At 37.9% G+C, this 23,980-nt stretch overlaps 1 protein-coding gene across 3 annotated transcripts in view; it reads left to right on the forward strand.

Moving 5' to 3' along the window:
• The window catches only part of SLC25A17 (solute carrier family 25 member 17), a 37,895-nt gene extending 14,148 nt beyond the window's left edge, over nt 1-23,747 (forward strand). For all 3 annotated transcript variants that reach the window (XM_027594461.1, XM_027594462.1, XM_027594463.1), the window contains 8 exons: nt 3,125-3,185; nt 5,653-5,719; nt 7,124-7,275; nt 18,058-18,174; nt 19,049-19,194; nt 19,283-19,378; nt 21,405-21,487; nt 23,117-23,747. In XM_027594461.1, the coding sequence (XP_027450262.1) occupies nt 3,125-3,185; nt 5,653-5,719; nt 7,124-7,275; nt 18,058-18,174; nt 19,049-19,194; nt 19,283-19,378; nt 21,405-21,487; nt 23,117-23,264 (870 nt within the window). In that variant the 3' untranslated portion in view covers nt 23,265-23,747. The remainder of the gene's footprint in view (nt 1-3,124; nt 3,186-5,652; nt 5,720-7,123; nt 7,276-18,057; nt 18,175-19,048; nt 19,195-19,282; nt 19,379-21,404; nt 21,488-23,116) is intronic.
• Nucleotides 23,748-23,980: the final 233 nt, after the last annotated feature.

The following is a 23,980-nucleotide window of genomic DNA, read 5'->3' on the forward strand; positions in this document are numbered from 1 at the left end:
CAGTGAGAGAGGGAACACAAGCAGGGGGAGTGGGAGAGGGAGAAAGCAGGCTTCTTGCTGAGCAGGGAGCCCGTTGCGGGGCTCGATTCCAGGACCCTGGGATTATGACCTGAGCCGAAGGCAGACGCTTAACTGACTGAGCCACCCAGGCACCCCTTGAAGAATTTTTTTTTTAGGTTTTTTTTTTTTTAATTTATTTGACAGACAGCGAGAGAGGGAACACAAGCAAGGGGAGTGGGAGAGGTGGAAGCAGCCTTCTTGCTGAGCAGAAGGCCCGATGTGGGGCTCCATCCCAGGACCCTGGGATCATGACCTGAGCCGAAGGCAGACGCTTAACGACTGAGCCACCCAGGCGCTCTTGCAAGATGATTTCTAAAGGCTTTTCTAGCTCCAGGTGCCAGTGCAGTGTAGCAATCAATTCGTTTCCCAAGACCTAATGTTTAAATGCCAGAGGGGGATGGTAGAAAGTTGTGACTAAAAATGTTTGTTTTTGGTGAGACACCAGAAGGTTGTTTCTCTGGAAATGGATTCTTTTAAATTGTAATTAATGTCAGCAGTAGAACTCCCACTCAGATGGTTAGAATTCTGTGGGACTCAAAATAATGGATTTATTTTTGTGTCTCTCTGGCACAACAATATTGTACATTGTGGTTATCTTCTCGGTATTTTGTGCCTTCTAATTTTATATAAGTGAACAGACGGTCCTGGAGGAAAAAAAAAACACTGAGTATTTATGAAAGAGGAGTTTAATTCAAATTCTAAAAAGTCATGTGCTTATATAGCTTGGCATAAGACTCGCATATATAATAAATATTTTCCTTCAGGTAACAGCTGCTTATGAAAAGGAAAGCAGTCATCTGTGTGTTTGCTTGGTGAGGAGACAAATATAGCAAGTTCCCAATGTACAGAACAGCTATGTTCCAAATTTATCTTTAGCATTTTGAATACATTTTTTCATGGATATGAAGTTTATTTGTAGGTGCATACAGTCATACATTAATTAACAAGTTTAGGGCTTATGCTATGCCACGCTGTGTGCTGAGTTTCCGGACTAGTACACGAAAAAATATTTGACACATAAAATAGGTCCCATATTAGTACCTTTTTTTCTTTTTCAGTAATTTTTAGTACTATATTAGTAAATTCTCTTTAAAGTTTTAATTACGGGCGCCTGCGTGGCTCAGTCATTAAGCGTCTGCCTTCAGCTCAGGTCATGATCCCAGGGTCCTGGGATCGAGCCCCACATCGGGTTCCCTGCTCCACGGGAAGTCTGCTTCTCCCTCTCCCACTCCCCCTGCTTGTGTTCCCTTTCTCACTGTCTCTTTCTCTGTCAAAAAATAAATAAAATCTTAAAAAAAAAAAGAAAAAAATAAAGTTTTAATTACAACCGTGGTTAAGAGTGTGGTCTCTGGAGCCAAGCTGCCTGTGTTCAAATACTAATTCTGCCACTTGCAAAGTGTAACTTTAGTAAAGTTACAAAATCTCTTAGTATCTTTCCTCATATGTGAAATGGAGAAAATACCAGTACTTACCTCATCAGGTTGTTGTGAGGACTAAATTTTGGGTTTTTTTTTTAATTGTGTAATTCACATAATATAAAATTAAACATTTTGAAGCATATAGTTCAGGGACACCTGGCTGGCTCAGTCCGAATGAGTTTGAGCCCCATGTTGGCGTGTAGAGCTTACAAACAAGCAAACAAACCCACAAAACTTTAAAGTGTACAGTTCAGCAGTACCTAGTACATTCATAATGTCTCATTCCAAAACATTTTGAATGGATAAACAAAATGTAGTATATATACACAATCGAATATCACTCAGCCATAAAAAGGGATGAAGCACTGATATACGCTCTAAGGTGGATAAACCTTGAAAGCATTATACTAAGTGAAAGAAGCCAGAAGCCACACACAGAAGGTCACATTTTACACGATTCTTTTTATATGAAATTTCAGAATAGATACATCCATAGAGACAGCAGATTAGTGGTTGTTCAGGGCTGAGTGGTAACATTCCATCTGAGTTTTGAAGAATACTAATAGGACAGCACAGTGTTCTCCCTTGTCAAGCAGGCTGACCTATTTAAATAGATAAAGAGACCTGGCAAATGTTTCTTATCTATAAGGTTGACCTAATTTCCAGTTGTTATGATTATTATATGTAACTCTTATTAGATTATTAGCCTAAAACTTGATCTTATGCCTGAGAATATACACCAGTGGGCCTCCATCTGGGTTGAGAACCATAAACCCACTGGAAGATTTCATTCCAAACTAGATGCTTGTGGTTTTCATCTGTCATAGGATTTTTTAAAAAGATATTTATTTATTTATTTATTTATTTATTTATTTATTTATTTAAGAGAGTCGGGGAGCAGGCAGAGGGAGAGGGAGAAGCAGGCTCCCCACTGAGCAGGGACCTTCCCCCCACCCCTCAATGTGGGGTTCCATCCCAGGACCCTGAGATCATGACCTGAGCCAAAGGCAGATGCTTAACCAACTGAGCCACCCAGGCGCCCCTATCTGTCATAGGATTTTATGAATGGAAAGACTGGTGTTGGCTTCTGTCCCCAATATTTTTTGTCATTGTGTTACCCTGGATGAATTTATAGAATATTGAGCCCAGATTGTCCCTATTTTACTTAAAACACAAGCAAACAAAACTATTTTAAAGAACAATATGATTTTTATACTTCTTTTACTTTGTAGTAAATATATTAAGCAAAGAGAAAAGAAGTATTTATCTGTTTGATTACTGGATATTTTGGTTTGTGGGGTTATCAGAGCATAGGAGCAGCAACTGACCTATAAAAGGCTAAAAAATCCATTTATCTGCTATATTTTACATGTGTCCTGGGTTGCAAACCCCTAAGTTTGTCCTCTCTAGGGACCCACTTCATTTTCTTTTTCAGTATGAGAAAAAGATTTCTTCTGGAAAATCAGATCCTTATGTTTAAGTATATAACTATAGAACTTGAGCAATAATAATCCCAATATTGTATATGTCTGTTCACTGAAAATCTGATTTGACCCCTTGTTAATAATGAACTTTGGTTCACTTAAAAGTTGTGGCTTTTTGTTTTTGTGAGACTGTAATTGCTAAAGGCTTTTCAAACTTTTCAGGGAAGCGTGACAGCAATGACAGTATTTTTTCCCTTGGATACAGCTCGACTCCGACTTCAAGGTGAGTACCTTTTGTAGGCATCATACTCTTTTCATTTGGTGTTAGGAAGCAAACATATTTTTCTCATAAGTTCTAAGTTAACATAAGGATATCTGTTTTGTTAGCGATCTACCCTTGTCTGTTTCCACTGATTTTAAATACTGGTCATCATTGCTGTTTCCTAATTAACGGAGAGGCATTCATGGATGTGTTATAGTCTCAGCCACTCTCTAATCTGAGAGAACCTGAGTGGGTTTGCATTAATAATTTTGAATCATTACAATTCTTTTTAATAAACAATATGACTTTTTAAAAAAGATTTTATTTATTTATTTGACAGAGAGAGAGAAAGATCAAGCATAGCGGGGGGAGAGGCAGAGGGAGAGTGAGAAGCAGACTCTCCACTGATCAGGGAGCCCGATGCAGGGCTGATCCCAGGAGTCTGGGATCATGACCCGAGCCCAAGGCAGACACTTAACCGACTGAGTCACTCAGGCTCCCTGATTTTTTTTTTTTTTTTTTTAAGTAATCTCTACATACAACGTGGGTCTTGAATTTACAAACCCGAGATCAAGAGTTGCATGCTCTACCAACTAAGCCAGCCGGTGCCCGTACAACATGACTTTTTTAAGGCACAATGGGGAGAGTTTTCGCTGGGGGTAGATCTTCTCAAAAGAGAACAAAGAATAGGAGACACAGTGGAGCCAAACACCCACAGTCACTGCTAAATTGGGCATGTAGTCCTAGTTTGCCTCTCTTGCATTGTAGGACTAGGCAACTCTCTGTAATTCCTGCTTGTTTTTTCCCCAGTATTTCTCAACTTAAAATTATAAACCTGTGCCAGAACTTATGTGAAGAGATAAGAATAAGATTAGCTTTGAACAAACTAATTCCTATGTTAAAACCCTTCATGGCTATTATTATAAATTAATTTTAGAGTTTTGTGATAGGTTTTTTCATATGACTCAAAACCAAAAATATAGAAAACAATGCACAGTACAGTGGAAAATCTTACTTTTGTCTGTCCCCTTTCCCCTTTTCTGTCCTCTGCAGATAACCTCTTTATTATTCTCTCAAATAGTCTTGCAGAGTTTCATTATGGAGTAACAAGCAAATAAGAATATAGAAGTTTTCCCCCATCCTTCCACAAAAAGCATATTTGTCACACTGTTCTGTAGCTTACATTTTTCACTTAACAGCATATTTTGGATGCCTTCCAAATCAGTGCTTTGGGAGCTTCTTCATCCTTCTACCTGTAGAATGGTCCCATACTGTAGATGCACCAGAACCTGTTTCCCCTTCCCCTATTGTAGATTCTCGGATGGTTTCTTCTCTCTCTCTTTTTTTAAAAAATTTTATTTATTATTTGAGAGAGAGACAGAGAGTGTGATCGGGGGAGGAGCAGAGGGAGAGGGACAAGCAGACTCCACGCTGAGCGTGGAGCCCCATGCCGGGCCTGATCCCACCACTCTAAGATCACAACCTGAGCTGAAACCAAGAGCTGGATGCCCAACTGACTGAACCACCCAGGCACCCCTCTTCTCTTTTGTAGAATAGACTTGTTCATATGCTGCTTAGTTTCTGTAAGTTCTATGGGATAAATTCCCAGAAGTGAGATTGCTGGATCAAAGGGTAAGCCTGTTTGTAATTTTGATAGCTATGGCCAGATTGCCTTCTGTAAGAGTTTCCTATTCAACCTCCCACAAACCATATAGATAACAATTTTAATTCTTAGGAAATTGTTCCATTTCTACGTTTTTACATTTTCAAAATATTCTCCAAATGTGGGTAGGAAATGTGAAGTTAATTGAGGTTTTGTGATTTTCAGTGAGAATGTCAAGAAAAGCAGAGTTCTCATCCTTTTTTTAGTTTTAAGTAAGTTCTAGGCCCAAGGTGGGTCTCAAACTCATGATCTTGAGATCAAGAGTCACGTGTTCTACCAACTGAACCAGCCAGGCACCCCAGTTCTCATCCTTTTGAGACCTTTTATTTTTTAGATTAGGAAATAGAGCACAAGCCTAAAACTTTGAAACCTTGAGTTTCAATCCTGGCTCTGCTGCCAACTACATGTGTCCTTCACAGCTTTTGGTCTGGCCTCTCCACTAACAAGGAGATGGTAATTCATTTCCTCTTTACTTTATAAGATGTTAAGATAAAAATGAGAATATGTAACTTTGAAAAAAAAACAAAACAAGAAAGCCTTATGAAATATAAGATTCCTGTCACATCTTTTGCTTTGGGAATTAGGTGTTGAATTAAAATGCTTAAAGGTTCATGAATAACAGATGAGACCCAGGGAATCCTCAGTTGGGAATTTAGCACACAGAAACAAGGAGGATTGGTGAGTTCTGAGGCAAGTTAGGGAGCTCAAAGAACAGGGTGGGAGATTGCTCAGGTGAGGTAAATGGCATTTCAGTGAGACTTGCTGATGCTAAAGATAATAGTTCTCAAAGGATTTAGTTTAAACGTTTATTCTTTTATCTTACAGTTGATGAGAAAAGAAAGTCCAAAACTACACACATGGTGCTCCTCGAGATCATTAAGGAAGAAGGCCTGTGAGTACCACCTTGCCCATTTTGTTAGACAAAGCACCCCGTTAGGAGATTGCTGGGCCTCTAGCACACCTGCACTCACTTTCTTTCCATTCTCATAGACTTATAGTAGTTGTGAATCTGTAATTGCCTGACTTGCAAGTACATAATTGTTTTCATCTTTTAAAGTTTTGTAGTTGGCCATTTTGATTCTTGATCATAGAGTCTTCCATGAAACCAATGCTTTGTTTTATGTTTTATGGTTTTTTTACAGTGAGCTGAAGAAGCTATTGTTTAGTTCATTCCTATCAGATGCATTCAGATTATGTATTTTTTTTTGACTTTTTATTTGGAAATAATTTCAAGTTCACAAAAAGTTGCAAAACTGAAAGTAGTACAAAGAATATCAGTATATGCTTTACCCAGATCCACCTATTATTAACACTTTTTTTTCCATTTATTTTCCCAGTTGTGCTTATGTTCTCTCCCCGCTTTCTCTCTCCTTCCCCCTTCTGTCTTTATTACACACACACCACGCAGACTTTTTTCAGAATTATTTAAGAATAAGTTACACACCATACATCAAAGCCTTTTACCCCTATGATGTTGACATTTTTAAAGAATATAGCTCCCCTCCCCCCCTTTTTTAAATAAAATGTTTCTCATTTTAAGTTTGCCTCATGTTTCTTTATGATTAGACTGAGGCTATGCATTCTTGACCAGAATAATGCATAGGTGATATTGTGTCCTAAGGATATCACATCTGGAGTCACATATTGTCCACCTGCCTTTCATTGGTTAATTATGATTTCTCAGATTCAGGTTAGCCACTGAATAATTTAATTTTTCTTCTCTTGCAACTATCAGCAGTCTGTGAAGAGAAACTTTATTTAGTAGCAGTATAGACTCAAAAATTCCTGGTTTTTCAGTGGTTTACAATTGATTACTATACTATATTATTTCGGTGTTGAAACTGTCCCAGGTGGGAGCCCCTTCAGCCTGGTTCCTGTGCCCTAATAACATGCTGCCATCACTTCTTTTTTTTTTTTTACACTTATTATGTCTATATTTACTTCATTTTCAAGTGTTGTCACCCTATAATATGTGAATGATGCTATATTAACTAAGAGCCATGAAGAAATTGTCTCTAATTTTACATAGTAATTTGCAGAAGGAAACCAAGGGGAGGAAACTAGTAAAACCAGTAATTGAAAGTGTGTTGTTTCTATGGCATCATTAATGGGAGGAAAGATTTCTTGGTTTGGATAGCCTTTAGAATGTGAGATATATGTACAGTTTGGAGTATGTCGTAGTGTAGGAGTGAACTTTGAGAATATGTGAATGATGATCAGCCTTTCCTAGGACTTTGCCCATTTCCACTAGCTTTTGTCCAGCATCTTTACATTGCTTATTGTGTTTTTCCTCTAGCCTGGCACCATATCGAGGGTGGTTTCCAGTTATCTCCAGTCTCTGCTGCTCCAATTTTGTCTATTTCTACACTTTTAATAGTCTCAAAGCAGTCTGGGTCAAAGGTCAACGCTCTACTACTGGAAAAGATCTAGTAGTTGGATTTGTTGCAGGTAACAAAGTTTTCTGAGTATAAAATTTTTTATATTTTAATATTTATCTTATGGTTCATATATTCCCTAAGAGGTTGTTTTAGCACAAAGTAATGCTACAAAGAATATAATTAATTTTCTGACTTGGCTGTGTGTATGTGTGTTTGGTAAAAACATATAACATATAATTTACCATTTTAACAATTTTTAAGTGTATGCTTTAATAGTAAGTTTATTTACATTATTGTGAAACAGATCTCCAGAACATTTTCATCTTATAAATGTGAAACGCTATAACCATTAGACAGCAACTCGCCCTTACCCCCTTCTCCGACCCCATTCTTTATGTTTCTATAAATCTGACTACTTTAGATGCCTTATATAACTGGAATCATACAGCATTTGTCTTTTTGTGACTGGCTCATTTCATTCAGCATAATGTTCTCAAGGTTCATTCATGTTCTACGATGTAACAGGTTTCTATTTTTTTAAGGCTAAATAATATTTACTTGTATGTATATACCACATTTTGTTTATCCATTCATCTATTGATGGACATTCAGGTTGTTCTAACTCATGGATACTGTGAATAGTTGCTGTTATAAACATGGGTTGTGCAAATACATCTCTTCAAGTCCCTGCTTTCAGTTCTTTTGGATATATACCCAGAAGTGAGATTGCAGGATCATATGTTAGGGGTTTTGTGTGTGTGTGTGTTTGTGTGTGTGTGTGTGTGTGTGTGTGTGTGTTTTGTTTTTTGTCTGTTTTTTTATTTCATGAGGAACCACCATACTGTTTTCCATAGCAGTTATGCCATTTTATAATCCCACCAGCAGGGTTTTTAAATTCTCCACATCCTTACCAGCTCTTGTTACTTTCTGGGTGTTTTTTGTTTGTTTGTTTTTTGAAAAGGAATTCTATTTATTAACATATAATGTATTATTTGTTTCAGAGGTACAGGTCTGTGATTCATCAGTCTTACACAAGTCACAGTGCTCACCATAGCATGTGCCCTCCCCAATGTCCATCACCCAGCCACCTCATCCCTCCCACCCCCCCACCACTCCAGCAACCCTCAGTTTGTTTCCTGAGATTAAGAGTCTCTTATGGTTTGTTTCCCTCTCTGGTTTCATCTTGTTTCATTTTTCCCTCCCTTCCCCTATGATCCTCTGCCTTGTTTCTCAAATTCTGTGTATCAGTGAGATCATATGATAATTGTCTTTCTCTGATTGACTTATTTCACTTAGCATAATACCCTATAGTCCCATCCACATTGTTGCAATGGCAAGATTTCAATTTTTGATGGCTGCATAATATTCCATTGTGTGTATATGCTACATCTTCTTTATCCATTCATCTGTTGATGGACATCTAGGCTCTTTCCAAAGTTTGACTATTGTGGACATTGCTGCTATAAACATTGGGGTGCACATCCCCCTTGGGAACACTACATTTGTATCTTTGGGGTAAATACCCAGTAGTGCAATTGCTGGGTCGTAGGGTAGCTCTATTTTCAACTTTTTGAGGAACGGCCATACTGTTTTCCAGAGTGGCTGCGCCAGCTTGCATTGTAGGAGGGTTCCTTTCTGGGTGTTTTTGCTTTGATAATAGCCATCCCAATCATAGTGTGAGGTGATATTTCACTGTGGTTTGATTTGCATTCTTCTGATGAGTAGTGATGTTGAGCATCTTTTCATATGCTTTATTGGCCGTTTGTATATCATCTTTGGAGAAACGTCTGTTCAAGTCCTTTTCCCATTTTTTAATAGAATTATTTGATATTTTATTGTTGAGCTGTAGGTATTTTTTATATATTCTGGATATTATTAGCCCCTTATGAGATATATGATTTGCAAGTATGTTCTCCCATTCTCTGTTGCCTTTTACTCTGTTGATTATGTTCTTTGGTGCTCAAAAATTTTAAGTTTGATGTTTGTCCCATTTGTCTGTTTTTGCTTTTCTGCCTGTGCTTTTGGTGTCATGTCCAAGAAGTCATTGCTATGTCTAATGTCATGAAAACATTTTCTGCTTTGTTTTCTTCTAGGAGTTTTATACTTTTAGGTCTTACATTTGGGTCTTTAATCCATTTAGAATAATTTTTTTAATCTTTAATTTAGAATAAATTTTTGTATGTGGTGTAAGATACAGTTCCAACTTCATTCTTTTTTGTGTGTGGATATCCAGTTTTCCTAATACCATTTGATGAGATTGTCCTTTCCCCCTTGAGTAGTCCTGATACCCTTGTGGAAGATCATTGACCATATACACAAAAAGGTTTATTTCTGAGCTGACTTGGCTTATTTTGTCTTTTTAATCCAGAGAAGATAGTTTTATCCCTGTTTAGCAGTGTTCCAGAATTTATGGAAATTAAAGCCTCTCTCTTTTTAAAAAAAAAGATTTTATTTATTTACTTACAAAGAGAGAGAGAGCATGCAATCAGGGGGTGGGGAGGGGCAGAGGGAGAGAGAGAATCCCAAGCCGACTCCATGCTGAGCAGGGAGCCTGACACAGGGCTCGACCTCACGACTCTGAGATCATGACCTGAGCCAAAATCAAGAGTCAGACACTTAACCAACTGAGCCACCCAGGTGCCCCAAGTCTTTTTAAAAGGAAAAAGATTACAATACCTTCCCTGCTTGCTTTCCATGATTTTTATTTTACTGTTTTTTTTTTAATTAAGTAAACTCTACCCCCAACGTGGGGCTCAAACTCATGACCCCAAGATCAAGAGTCACATGCTCTACCAACTGAACCAGTCAGATGCCCCCCATGATTTATTTTTTGACTGAGGTCTACACAAGATGTTTAACATGAACAGGACTGACTACATAATTTGCAAGGTCTAGTACAAAATGAAAATGCAGGACTCCTTGTTCATGATTTATTAGCATTTCAAGACAGTTGACAATGAGATTAAACCAGGCACAAGTTGGGTTGCACACCCATGAAGCCCACCATGAGTGTGAAAACATTTAGTCAAATATAACAAAGATATTTTAGCACACAGCCCAGTGTAGTTAGTATCATAATGGTTGTTAATGTGTTAGAGGTTCATAGGAAGAAGAGAGATCACTTTTAGCTGGGAGGGATCTGCTTATAGAAAGCAGTGGCTCTTGAACTGGGCAGGATTAGTAACTTTTGTAGATGAGTGGTGACAGTTTTCTGATGGAGAGAATGGTAGGGAATTGAGGAAATACAGGACCATGTTTAGAACAGTGAGCTCTCTAATTTAGTGAGTGAAGTGAGTACAGGAACATGAGCAATAAGGTTGGAGAAGTAAGCAGGAGCCAGATTTTAGAAGACTTTGGATCCTTGTCATCTGAGATTTTAAAAGCTCTAGGGAGGGGCGCCTGAGTGGCTCAGATCATTAAGCATCTGCCTTCGGCTCAGGTCATGATCTCAGGGTCCTGGGATCGAGCCCCACATCGGGCTCCCTGCTCAGCGGGGAGCCTGCTTCTCCCTCTCCCTCTACTGTGCCCCCTGCTTATGTTCTCTCATTCTGTCAAATAAATAAATAAAAACTTAAAAAAAAATAAAAAATAAAAAGCTCTAGGGAGCCATTAACCTGATAGGAATATTTAGTTACTGTCTGTGTCTCCTTAGTGGAATGTGAGCTCCATAAGAGCAAGTATCTTAAATATATGTATGTTTAATATATATATATTTATATGTATATTTAAGATAACAATATATAGATATATAGATAATATATAGGTAGAAAATATATATGGGTATTTTATATATATGGCTGTATATATACATACACACACACACACACACACACACACACAAAGATACAGAACAGATATATATATATGTTACAATTAAATGTGTTTTTATATGTAATGTATCTTATATATAATTATGTAAGATTACATATATACATATGTGTGTTATATATATATGTATATATATATCATACCTCTTCTTAGGGAGTATATATACATGTTTCCTCCTCCTACTATGACTATATTCCCAGTAAGAACAATTCCTAGCATGTGCTCAATAAATATTTGCTGGATGAACAAAATATTTGTTCAATTAGTCAGACTTTTACTAAAGAGATGGAAAGAAAGTAGATATATTTCCTATGTTTTTTTGTGTATTTATCCATTTTAGTCTGTAACTAAATTAATTAATTAATTTATTTATTTTTAAAGATTTTTTCTATCTATTTGACAGAGAGAGCCAGAGCCAGAGAGCACAAGCTGGGGGAATGGCAGGGGGAGAGGAAGAAGCTAAGCAGGGAGCCCAACTCGGAGCGTGATCCCAGGCCCCCAGGATCATGACCTGAGCCAAAGGCAGATGCTTAACTGACTGAGCCACGCAGGCACCCCCAAATTAATTGATTTAACTGTTGTACTTTTAGTGTTCTATTTTGTGGAATCACTTTTTGGTATATTTGAAAAATTAGTACTTTGGGAGACACACAGTTGAATAATGTAAATGTCCATTTGAAATTTAAATGATTTAATTGAAAAATAGTTACCAGTCCAAGAGCATTCTTGCCCCACAAGTTTTCCTCTTTACCAGTATGAGGCCACTGATGTGTTTTGGCTTGGTCTCTGAGCTTTTCTTCTGCTTAATACTCTCGTTTTGGTCGTGGGTTGATTTAGATCTAATTAACTTTCACCTGTACCAACCTTTTTATTTTATTTTTTAAAAAAGATTTTTATTTATTTATTTGACAGAGAGAGACACAGCAAAAGAGAGAACACAAGCAGGGGGAGTGGAGAGGGAGAAGCAGGCTTCCCACAGAGCAGGGAGCCTGATTCGGGGCTCGATCCTGGGACCCTTGGATCATGACTTGAGCTGAAGGCAGACGCTTAACGACTGAGCCACATAGGCGCCCCCTCCAACCATTTTTTTAATTGAATTATAATTGACATACAACATTATATTAGTTTCAGGTGTACAACATAATGATTTGATATTTGTATATATTGCAAAATGATAGTTAACACCCATCACCACACAGTTAAATTTTTTTTCCTTGTGGTGAGAACTTTTTTTTTTAAGATTTTATTTTTAAGTAATCTCTACCCCCAGTGTGGGGCTCGAACCCACAACCCTGGAGATCAAGAGTCACATGCTCCGCCAACTGAACCAGCCAGGCACCCCTGTGATGAGAACTTTTAAGATCTACTCTCTTAGCAGCTTTATTTTTTTTTTAAAGATTTTATTTTTTATTTATTCATGAGACAGAGAGGGAGAGAGAGAGAGGGTCAGAGGGAGAAGCAGGCTCCCAAGGAGCAGGGAGCCCGATGCGGGACTCGATCCCAGGACTCTGGGATCATGACCTGAGCCGAAGGCAGACGCTTAACCATCTGAGCCACCCAGGCACCCTCTCTTAGCAACTTTCAAATACGCAGTACAATATTATTAACTATAGTCACCATGCTGTTCATTATATCCCTGTGACTTAATGTATTTTATAAGTGAAAGTGTGTACCTTTTGACCACCCACCAGGCCAACTTTTACACAGAGTATAACACACAGGATTTTATTCTCTGAGGAAATGAATAAAGATTTTAGGTAACTCAGGATAGAAATCCAGAAGTCATCATAGCAAGTGCTCTCTCACCCTCCACAATCGTTTGGTCATCAAGAACCATCAGTCTCAGGGATGCCTGACTGACTCAGTCAGTAGAGCATGTGACATTTGGTCTCGGGGTTGAGTGTTTGAGTCCTATGTTGGGCGTAGAGATTACTTAAAAAAAAAAAAGAACCACCATCAGTCTGTCTCCTAAGTATCTCTAGAATCCATTCCTTTTCCATATCCATAGCCATTTCTGTTGTTGCCTCTGAAGTCTTCCTTTTTTTTTTTTAAGATTTTATTTATTTATTTTGACAGAGAGAGACACAGCGAGAGAGGGAACACAAGCAGGAGGAGTGGGAGAGGGAGAAGCAGGTCCCCACGGAGCAGGGAGCCTGATGCGGGCCTGTATCCCAGGACCCTGGGATCATGACCTGAGCCGAAGGCAGACGCTTAACGACTGAGCCACCCAGGCGCCCCTGAAGTCTTCCTTACTTACCTACTTTGCATAATCCTGACCAGCTAACCTTTCTGGAAGAATAGTTTTCTAACAGTGTCATAACTCAAAGAATTCAAGTTTGAGATTTGTTCACTTGGGGAAAAAATCAGAATAGATTCAAGGATATCCTGTACAGAACAAACCTTCTTTTTTACATAATTGCAACAAATGGCAATCTAGTATTATCTTTAATACCTGAGACCAAGTATTTGTAAAATTTTAATTTTAATACATTTTAGATTACTGTAGTTTTATGTATTGACATTTAAAAGTTTATGACTCACTGTCAAGGACTAACTCAATAACTTAACATGAAACTACTAATTCATGAAATATATGATGAAATCTTTTTAAATTTTATTTATTTATTTATTTTTATTAACAAAAATGTATTATTTGTTTCAGGGGTACAGGTCTGTGACTCATCAGTCTTACACAACACACAGCACTCACCATAATACATACCCTCCCCAATGTCCATCCCCCAGCCACCCCATCCCTCCACCCACCTCCCCTCCAGCAACCCTCAGTATGAAATCTTTTTTAATTGTCCAAAGCTGTTTATTTGCTGACATGCCGACATCCCATTCTCCACCAGGTACACAACACCCTTGTTATTCTTTCTCTCACTGTGCTCTGCTTTTTTCCTTTCTAACTCTTACACATCTATAATCACAGTAGATTCCCCCATACCTAACACAGCTAGACTGGTATGGTAGGGCAGTTAGTTTTTAAAAGTCAGTTGACATAGAGAGTATCATAAATAGCCTACTTACCTTGTATTTTATTTTAACTTAAGATGTATAAATATATACTTTTTCATTTTCTTTAATACATGGTGAAGGCTTATTGGTTCACTGATAGGAGTTTTGTGCCTTTTCTTGTACATACGCCATACCTATAAACTTTTGCCTGCCATAACAGATTCAACTGACATAAGCAGGTTTGAGAAAAGACATATCATTCTCATTCACTTACACTCTGAAGTGTTTTCTGGAGTATGTAAAAGAAAGGTGAAGTGGGTCTGTGTCAGTTATGAGCCTCATCTGTTATACGTCTTATCAGAGAGATGGTGGGGAACTGCTGTTCTGAAACCCAAATCTAATAATATTATCCCCAGCTTCAAACCCTTTGATGTCTGCCACTTGCATATAGGATAAAGTCATGGTACCTACAGCATAAAAGGCCCCCACCGTATACAGGATAAGAGCCCAACATACAAGATCTGCTGTGATACTGCTTACCTCTAGCTTGATCTCTACTGTTCCCATCCTCTCTTAGAAAACTGTGATTCCTTGAATGTACCAAGCCATTTAATGACTCCATCCTTCTACAGCTACTGTTGTCTGTCTGATAGACAGTAACAACCCCACCTGCTGCCCAAACAAAGGATTATCCAGCCCACAATCAAAATGTGGATTGTATAACAGTTGAGAGACCCTTGGTCAAATGTATTTTATAGTCCTTAATATTCTGAGATTCTCTGATTATAGGGTCTCTCTTTTTCTGAAAGTAAGGAATTCTTTGGGAATTACTTTTGTGAGTTTTAAATTTCTCCTCATAACATGTTTTCATATCTTAATACCTATGCATTCTTAGAATTAGAACCACTTTTTCTTTTCCTGCTGTGAGCCTTGTCATGTATTAAAATCACTGTAGAAATGAGTTTCATTGTCTCCAAGGAGAACTAGGAACAGTATAATTGTTATTCAAATTCTGCTTGAAACTTAGAAACTTATTACTTACTGTATTTTCATAGGAAAAAAGCTCATATAGCTTGATACCTTGGGGAGAGATTTGGGAACAGAATCTCACAGAAAATTTAAGTGAAGAAGATACTTGCCATTTTTATGAAATTGGGATTTTTACCAATAACTGTTTCTGAATGCCAGTGGTGTTATTGTTGACAGTTCATATTCCTTTCCTGCCCTCCAGTCTTAAATCTGGTAAGGCAGGTTTGTTCCTGTTGTGTATCAAATTGCATTCCTTCATAGGGAGCCAAGTGGTTAGATTTATGACCTTGATCTGCCTTTTTCTTGTATCAGTGGTCATTGCACTTATTTTCTAGACGTGCATACACAATTAGCATACTTTTTTGTTTTCTGTCCTTAACAGACTCACTGCTAATAAAACTATTTTGTTTTCAAGATTTCAGAAGTAAGCAGCTGTGTTCCAATTATTACTTGAATCAGTGAATAATTTCAGTGCATGTGTTCAGTTATTGTTCATCTCTTAATTTTGCTTCTGTTTTCTTATAAATGATTTTTTACAAAGAAAAATGAAAGTGGAGAATTGAAAGAAAAACAATTTCTGTTATTAAGTAGGTAAAGTAGTATTCCCATCTTAGAAGTGAAGTAACAGCCACAGCTTAGAACTGAAAAAACTTTCTACATGGGCTTATAAATAAGCAGACAACTTTATCCTTCAGCCATATCCATCATGCGTTAGTGAAGTTGGAATCCCTCATCATGACTCTTTGTAGCTTGTTTTTCTTCCGTGGAATGCTGTCCTTTACTTCAGTAAAGTTTTGGATCTTCAAATATTTTGAGTGTCTTTTCCCAAAACTCATAAAATTATAGTGATTAAAAAATACCTCTCCATCTATTTTGGCTTAGAGGATGAACAAAGTACTTGAACTTCTCAGATAAAAAGCTTCAAAATACAAATGTTTTCACAAGGACTTTATATTCTCTTCTTTAAATGATATAGTGCATTTTTGTACTTGAGATTGTCCTTAGAATCCTCTCAGTCTTTCAGCTCGAAACAAAGATATATATGAAAGCAGAATTTTATTTTTTTTAATTTTTAAAGGACTCTCTCTCTCTCTTTTTTAAAGATTTTATTTATTTATTAGAGAGAGAGAGAGAGAGCGAGAGCAGGAACACAAGCAGGGGGAGTGGGAGAGGGAGAGGGAGAAGCGAGCTTCCCGCCGAGCAGGGAGCCCGATGCGGCACTCGATCCCACGATCCTGGGATCATGACCTGAGCCAAAGGCAGACGCTTAACGACTGAGCCACTCAGGCGCCCCCAAAGCAGAATTTTAAATGATGGTTAAATCTTAAATCTAGGCCGCATTGCCTCCAAAGTGTTTTGTGGGTAATTACCTCTTAAATAGAGCATGAAAGGAATTTTGATTTCTGAAGAGTGTGTTTAATAGACAACACGTTTCATCTGTTTAAAAAGGTTTTTACACTTTGCCTATCTACATTATCTACAGAAGCCTGTGATCTCTGTTTCTGAGCTCTCCTGTCTTCATCTGAAAAAAAAAAAAACAAATGCAATAGACTGCTCAGTAGTACTTTCTAGTCTCATTTTTCTTGCTGTTGATTTTTCTGTCAAGTGATGTGTGCATTGCATTCAATAGGAACACATTATAAAGTCTGGGCAAGTGGGCATGTATTGATATTCTTCTATCTTGACGTCTTGAGCACTGGCACTCTTTTTAAAAATGAGACTAGCAAGAATCTCTAGGTAAGGCTTTTTCAGATTATGATCAATGCCTTAAGTGACAATGCATGAGGATAGTGAGTCATAACTAAAGAAGACTCCTTGTGTGTTATGTGACTCTTTAAAAATGTAATAAATACAGCTCATAAAATTTTTGATAATGTCTTTTATTTTGAGAAAAGTGTTCTCATAATGCTCTTAAGAAAGATATAACAAACTTTAGCAACTATATACAACAGATGGAAAAATAGGATTTTAATCTCTTGGCTGTTTCATCAAGCTTGTCTTTGGTTGGACTTGTGTTTTCTGAATGGTGTGTTTTGAGAGTCCTTAAATCAAAACATTCTTTCTCCTGTTGTGTGACTTTTAGTAAAAGATATCTCTTCCTTAGGATTATGCCTCTTGGTTCTTCAGAGCCTGGCTAGAGCTAGATAGCTTGATGTGTGGTTGTTTGCTGAGTTTGCTCATTGGTTTATTTGTTCAATATTTATTTAACAAATATTTGTAGAGTATATACTATGTGTCAGGCACTTTGTTACAACTCTATCTGGTATTTTTTTTTAATCATTCCAGGACTGATGAGGAATATTTTAATATCTCAAGATGGTGTTAACTTGGGATCATGTGTTTTCAAAACAGAAGCACCTGGCTCATTGTATTGTTCCACTCTGAGGCAACATTGGGGGACCAACATCCCCATCCTTAAGCTTGTAAGGATCATGATGCTTGCAAAGCTATTTCAGGTGTTTTGTGATGGTTCATAACTATTGCTTGCTGCCTGCCTATCCTAATTCCCTAAGTGATGAGGAACTCTTCTGTGAGCCTCTAGCCCCTGGTGAAGCTCTTTCAAATGTCACCACTTTCTCCCACTTGTCACCCATTGTACAAAATCCATGCTCACTTAAAACCATGTAAGCTACTTACGTGAGAGTTGCAAATTATGTGTTTTATTAGATATTGTCATGGACTTAGCATGTGATCAGTAAGCCTTATTTAAAACTGTCATTTTAAAAATGTACTTAGAATTAGATAAAAATTACTACTTTGGATGCTATATAAGTTGACAAATAGATCATTTCCTGTTATATAAGTGTGGAAAGGTACTGCTGCCAGCCATTTTGCTCTCAGCAAGGCTTCTGAATTGCTTCTAACAGTAGTGGCTTGTGTTGTACCCTGTCACAGAGAGACACCTTACCTCAGGTCTCCCAGTAGGTCAGTGGCAGAAGTATAAATGAAACATTGGTATATAGCTTTAACATAAGACAGCAGAGCTTGCAAGGTTATAGTTTGCTTTCCCCTTGTCTCCTCTTTCTTTTTAAAGGAGTGGTGAATGTGTTGCTAACAACTCCACTCTGGGTGGTAAACACCAGACTGAAGCTGCAAGGGGCAAAATTTAGGAATGAAGACATTGTACCAACCAACTACAAAGGTATTATTGGTAAGTGTTTGTTGAGTGAGTTCCTCTTTAAGGAGTTTCTTTTCTCTCTGTGTCTGGAATTTATTGCCACAATAATGCTTCATATCAGACAGCCTCAAATCTCCACAGGTAACGGTAAGCCTTTGTTTAGCTCATGTGTCTGTGGGTTGACAGGGATTTGACTCATCTAGATCAGCCTACACATATTCTTCTCTTGATGATGGCAGAAGCACAAGAGGACACATCCAATTGTAAAAGCCCCTGTTTGCATCTCGTTTGCTAACATCCTCTTGGCCAAACCCAATGTCAGGAGGTAGAGAAGTATGCTGTAGTGTTGGTGGGAGGGGTCAATATTTCTGAAGAATAACCTACACTGTTTCTGTTAGTGTTGTCTTTGGATAAAGTTATCATTAATATCTGATGACTTTGAGTTTAATAATACTATGTTACCTGGTTCTCCTTTCCCATGTATCTGTCTTGGTAATGAAAATAGTGGTTTTCTTTTAAGTCAAATCCCAAGTAATGGATCCCAGGGTACTGTCTGTTGTCCTGGATTTTGCTGTGAAACACATGGGCTATAAGTTCACAATTCTCTGTAAGACAGAGTTCTCAGTCATGGTGGTGGTGATTACTTAGGAAAACCTGACATTCTAATACCAGATTGTCAGGAAGAGTTGCCTGTGATTTAAGTTGGTCTGTCAATAACATGGTGACTGTCAGTGTCTGATGATTATCAAAAAGTAGTTAACTGATGAACTTGCCCCTAGACTATCATTGCAAGAAGGAAATTTTAATAGAGCCAGTATGATTTGTGTTCTGGGTACATTTGAACAAAATTCATATTGTGTTCTCCGGTTAGGGGATTGTAATCAAAAGTCCTTGATTTCTTGCTTAGATGCTTTTCACCAGATCATTCGAGATGAAGGAATCATGGCTTTATGGAATGGCACATTTCCTTCCTTGCTGTTGGTCTTCAATCCTGCCATCCAGTTCATGTTCTATGAAGGTTTAAAAAGGCAGCTTCTAAAGAAACGAGCGAAGGTAATCCCTGATTTTGAAAGCAGCAAATAATAATCTCTGACACTCTCTTATTTGGATTGATGTGGTTTGCTCTTTCTTTGCTTTCCAGCTTTCTTCTTTGGATGTGTTCATCATTGGCGCAATATCCAAAGCAATTGCTACCACCGTCACCTATCCTCTGCAGACGGTACAGTCAATTCTGAGGGTGAGTGCTGGGGTTCTCCCTCCATTTAGTCAAACAACATTCTGAAGTACATGGTTTCTCTGTTTAAAGCAATGTTAATAGAGCAATAAAGTCAGTTGGTAGACTAGACCATTTTTCCACTTGTTTGATAATTGCTAAGCAGGCTGGCTATCAGTTGGTTTCCTCTTTGGTTTGGAACAAAGTTTACATTTGTAATTTCTTAGGTAACATAGTGTCTCAGAAAACCCAAATGTGGGAGGAGGTTCTTTAATGACTTTAGGAATGTATAAGCTTGTTTCCTTCTCATTTAAGTTGACTTGCTTAGGTTAATCATACAAAATCAGGAGTTGATTTGTTTAGTTCATTCAGGAGGAATTAATGATTTAGTTTTTCTGAAGTACTTTCAAATTTCTGGGTTTTTTCATTCAGTTATTTATTCATTCATCAAGGTATTTATTAAGCACCCACTCTGTGTGAGGACTGGGCACACATGGTGAGTAAAAATCATAATCCCTGTGCTCATGGAGGTAACAGGAAAGAATAAAATGGTAAATAAGCAAAATAAATAGTTAATTATAAGTTGAGAAAAGAGCTATCAAGGAGGTGAACTGCATTCTGTGATTTGGTGGAGAGGGGCATGTTGCTGATCTTCTTAGACAGGGTGATTAAGGATTGGGCTCCTCTGAGGAGGCATATATAAAAATCAAGACTTAAATGAAGATAAGGACCCAGCCGTCAAAGAGCATTCTAGATAGAGGGAACATGATGTGCTAAGAGCTTGGTGCTGACTGAGAACTGAACAGAGGCCACTCTGGCTGGAGAGTGGCTCAAGATGAGATTGGAAAAGTAGCAGGGAAAGCTATAGATGAGGAGTCTAGATTTTGTTCTCACCTGAGTGGGAAGCCTTTGAAGGGCTTTAAACTGGAGCAGTGTGATCTGATTTACGATTCGAGAAGATTCCTGTGGTTGTTGTGTGGTGAATTGGTCCTAGGGTTAAGAGATAAGGGTGGGAAGGCAGTCAGGTAGGAGGCCATTTCCATAGTACAGGTGAGAGGTGATGGTGCCCTACACTAAGGTGATAGCAGTGGAGAGGAGAGAGAAGACTTGGACAGATTCATGATCTACTTTGGAGAAAAAAATCGAAGTATTTATTGATAGATAAAATGGCGGTGATGGTGAAAAAAAATTTTTTTTAAAGATTTTATTTATTTATTTGTCAGAGAGAGTGAGCACAAGCAGGGGGAGTGGCAGGCAGAGGGAGAAGCAGGCTCTCCGCTGAGCGGGGAGTCTGACGTGGGGCTCGATACCCGGACCCTGGATCATGACCTGAGCTGAAGGCAGACACTTAACCCACTGAACCACCTAGGCGCCCCGAAAATATTTCAGTTCAAAAAATTTATTACCTTCTGTTAAAAGTGTTTCTACTGATGTGCTGTTTTTAAATTGGTACTTAATTTAAGGGAATTCAGCATCTAAATAAATGTATTTTGATACTTTTATAATGTAAACATATACTGTGAAGAGCTTAGACTGTAGTGGTTCTAACTGATTAGTTTATAAGAACTTTCTAAAGGACTAGAGGGTAAGCCATACCATCAATATCTAAATCTTCATTGTGGGCATGTTTGTTTTCTTTTGAGGGAGTATTTTCCCCATAATTCTCTGAAGTAAAAATTCATGCTTGCTTCATTGAAAAATATTTGTTATTTATTTATTTATTTATTTAATTTATTTGAGAAGAGAGCAGAGAGAATGGCAGAGGGGGAGGGATAGGGAGAGAAATTCTGAAGCAGACTCTACGCTGAGCACAGAGCCTGATGTGGGGTTCGATCCCATCACCTGAACTGAAACCAAGAGTTGAATACCCAACCGACTGAGCTACCCAGGTGCCCCCAAAAATATTTCTTATTTTCATTTATTTCAGTGAAAGAGACAAAATTCATGAAATCTACATACTCGGATATTTTTATTACTGTATACCGTAAGACATTACTCCAACATAATTTCCTCCGCAGGTAGAAATTGATCTGTTTTTCTTCTTCCCCAGTTTGGACGTCACAGACTAAACCCAGAAAACAGAACACTGGGGAGTCTTCGGAATGTTCTCTATCTTCTTCACCAACGAGTAAAGTGAGCTTTGTAGATGCTTCACATTCTGTCCTTTCAGCAGCCATCTCTGCCAGGAAGTGGCTGAATCTGCTTAACTTGTACTACTGCCTTCGCAGTGGCAGCCTAGAAACCTCTCCTCGCATGCTGTGCTCAGACATTTCTCATTTTAGGGGCTTAGTGCAATATGGCAGCATTTAGGGAAGTTATGGAAAAACTTCAGGTCTTTATTCTTTGTAACTTAGAAATACTCAGAACTCCTTTAGAGAGGGAAGCCTGCTATCATCTAATGTAGAGACTGTTCTGCCTTAGCAGTGCTGCTGTCAGTGGCTTAGACTGTGACCTCTCTCGGAGATAGAAATAAACAGATATTGTAGAGCCGTAGTCGTAGTGAGAAAGGGAGAGGGGAGTAGGAAGAGTAACAATAATTATTGTAATGATGACAGCAGTGCTGATGAGTGTTTGCTTTGTGGTAGACACTGAGCTCCGTACCTCAAACGGGTAATCTCACTTAATCCTGACACTGGCCCTATGAGGCAGGTACTTTTGTCGTTTCCCTGTATCATTCCATTTAGAGAATCTCAGGGATGTCAAATAAGTCAGGAGCCTCCTTTGAAGCAAAAGCTGCTATAATTTTATAACTGTTCCTAGATATAAGATATTTTGAAAGTAAATAAATTTATTATAAAAACAATATGCTTGGGATAAAAAAAATCAAAGATAAAGAATTGGTATAAAGTTAAAACTAAATGCTCACCATACCAAGTATTGGCAAGAACGTGGAGCAACCAGAACTTTCCTGTGCTGCTGGTGGGAAAATAAAATGGTCCGACCATTTTGGAAAGTTTGGTATTTTCTTCAAAAGTTAAACATACAACTAACATAGGACCTAACCTTTCCTCTCAAGTTATATACTCAAGAGAAATGAAATATGTCTGTGCAAAAACTTGTACACAGATATTAATAGCAGTTTTATTTGTAAGAGTCAAAAACCAAAACAACACAAATGTGCCATCACTGGGTGAGTAGACACAAAAGTTACTATCTATCTACATAGTGGAATACTGCTCATTAGAAAGGACTTACTAATACATACAACAACATGGGTAGATTTCAAAATAATTATGCCATGTGAAAGAAGTCAGACAAAAAAGAATTCATACCATATGATTCCACTTATATAAAATTTAGAAAATGCAAATACAGTATTCCCCCCTCATCCACAGTGTCCCTTCCCATGGTTTCAGGGATCCACAGTCAACCGTGGTCTGGAAGCAGATGATCCTCCTCACTTATCGTCAGAAGGTCAATAGGACCTAACGCCAAGTCACAGTATCTACATCATTCACCTCACTGCATCTCAATACATAGATATTAGAGAGAGAGGGAGAGACCACATTCCTGTAACTTTTATTACAGTATATTGTTATTCTATTTCATTATTAGCTATTGTTGTTAATCTCTTACTGTGCCTAATTTATAAGTTAGACTTTATGATAGGTATGTATGTATCAGTTTCAGGCATCCACTGAGGGTCTTGGAACATCTTCCCTCGGGGATAAGCGGTAGCTACGATAGCCTGCTTCTTTGATCCAGGAGTTGACATTTATGAAGAAAAGCTTTTATTTTTTTTTCAAACCTCTTTTCTTTTAGGCGTTTTGGAATCATGGGACTCTACAAAGGCCTTGAAGCCAAACTGCTACAGACAGTCCTCACTGCTGCTCTCATGTTCCTGGTTTATGAGAAACTGACGGCTGCTACCTTCACAGTTATGGGACTGAAGAGTGCCCGCAAGCACTGAGACACCCCACACTGCAAAGTGCAGAAAAATGCTCAAGATGGGGGGTTCCTTCTGTGTGAAGGGAAGTGATTCCCTTTTTATTCTTGCTGTGTGCACCATGAATTTTACCCTCATTGGCTGGAAAAGCGTCTAAGGGTAAACATGGAATATAGCCAGCTGGACCTGTCCACAACTTTAATTTTTAATTTTATGATGGTTGTTTGAATTTTGTGGGGGAGGTTAGTCTAATGGTCCTACAAAAAAAAAACCCATTATTGAAAACCTGAAGATGGAAGTTTGTGGGTGTTTATTGTTTTTCTTAAGGTGAACGGACTATTGCTCACAATGTGTAATCTTTTCCAGTTAAAATCTTTCTTAAATTTACCAGCTGTTCTTTTCCTCTGATTCTAGGGACACATTTAATACCATATAATTCTCCTCATATACTTTTGTATGTTTTAATCTTGGTATTTTTCTCACTAAAAATATTATGATTGTTCCACAGGCATGACTTTATTTTGTTGAACTTCTTTCCTCCTGCTTAAGGAAAGGTGTCTCCTTTAGTACATGAGCTATTTATTTTGTGGGAGAAATGAAAATGATTAATCCCAAATGATTCTCTTATAAACTATTTGTGAATATCACTTATTCATTAGTATTTGACATAATTAAAAGTATTTATTTTGAATCAGCCCTTTCATTACAGAAGGCTTGAAGTTTTTATGTTCATCCATACA

The sequence above is a fragment of the Zalophus californianus genome, chromosome 9, assembly GCF_009762305.2.
Source record: "Zalophus californianus isolate mZalCal1 chromosome 9, mZalCal1.pri.v2, whole genome shotgun sequence".
NCBI lineage: Eukaryota > Metazoa > Chordata > Mammalia > Carnivora > Otariidae > Zalophus > Zalophus californianus.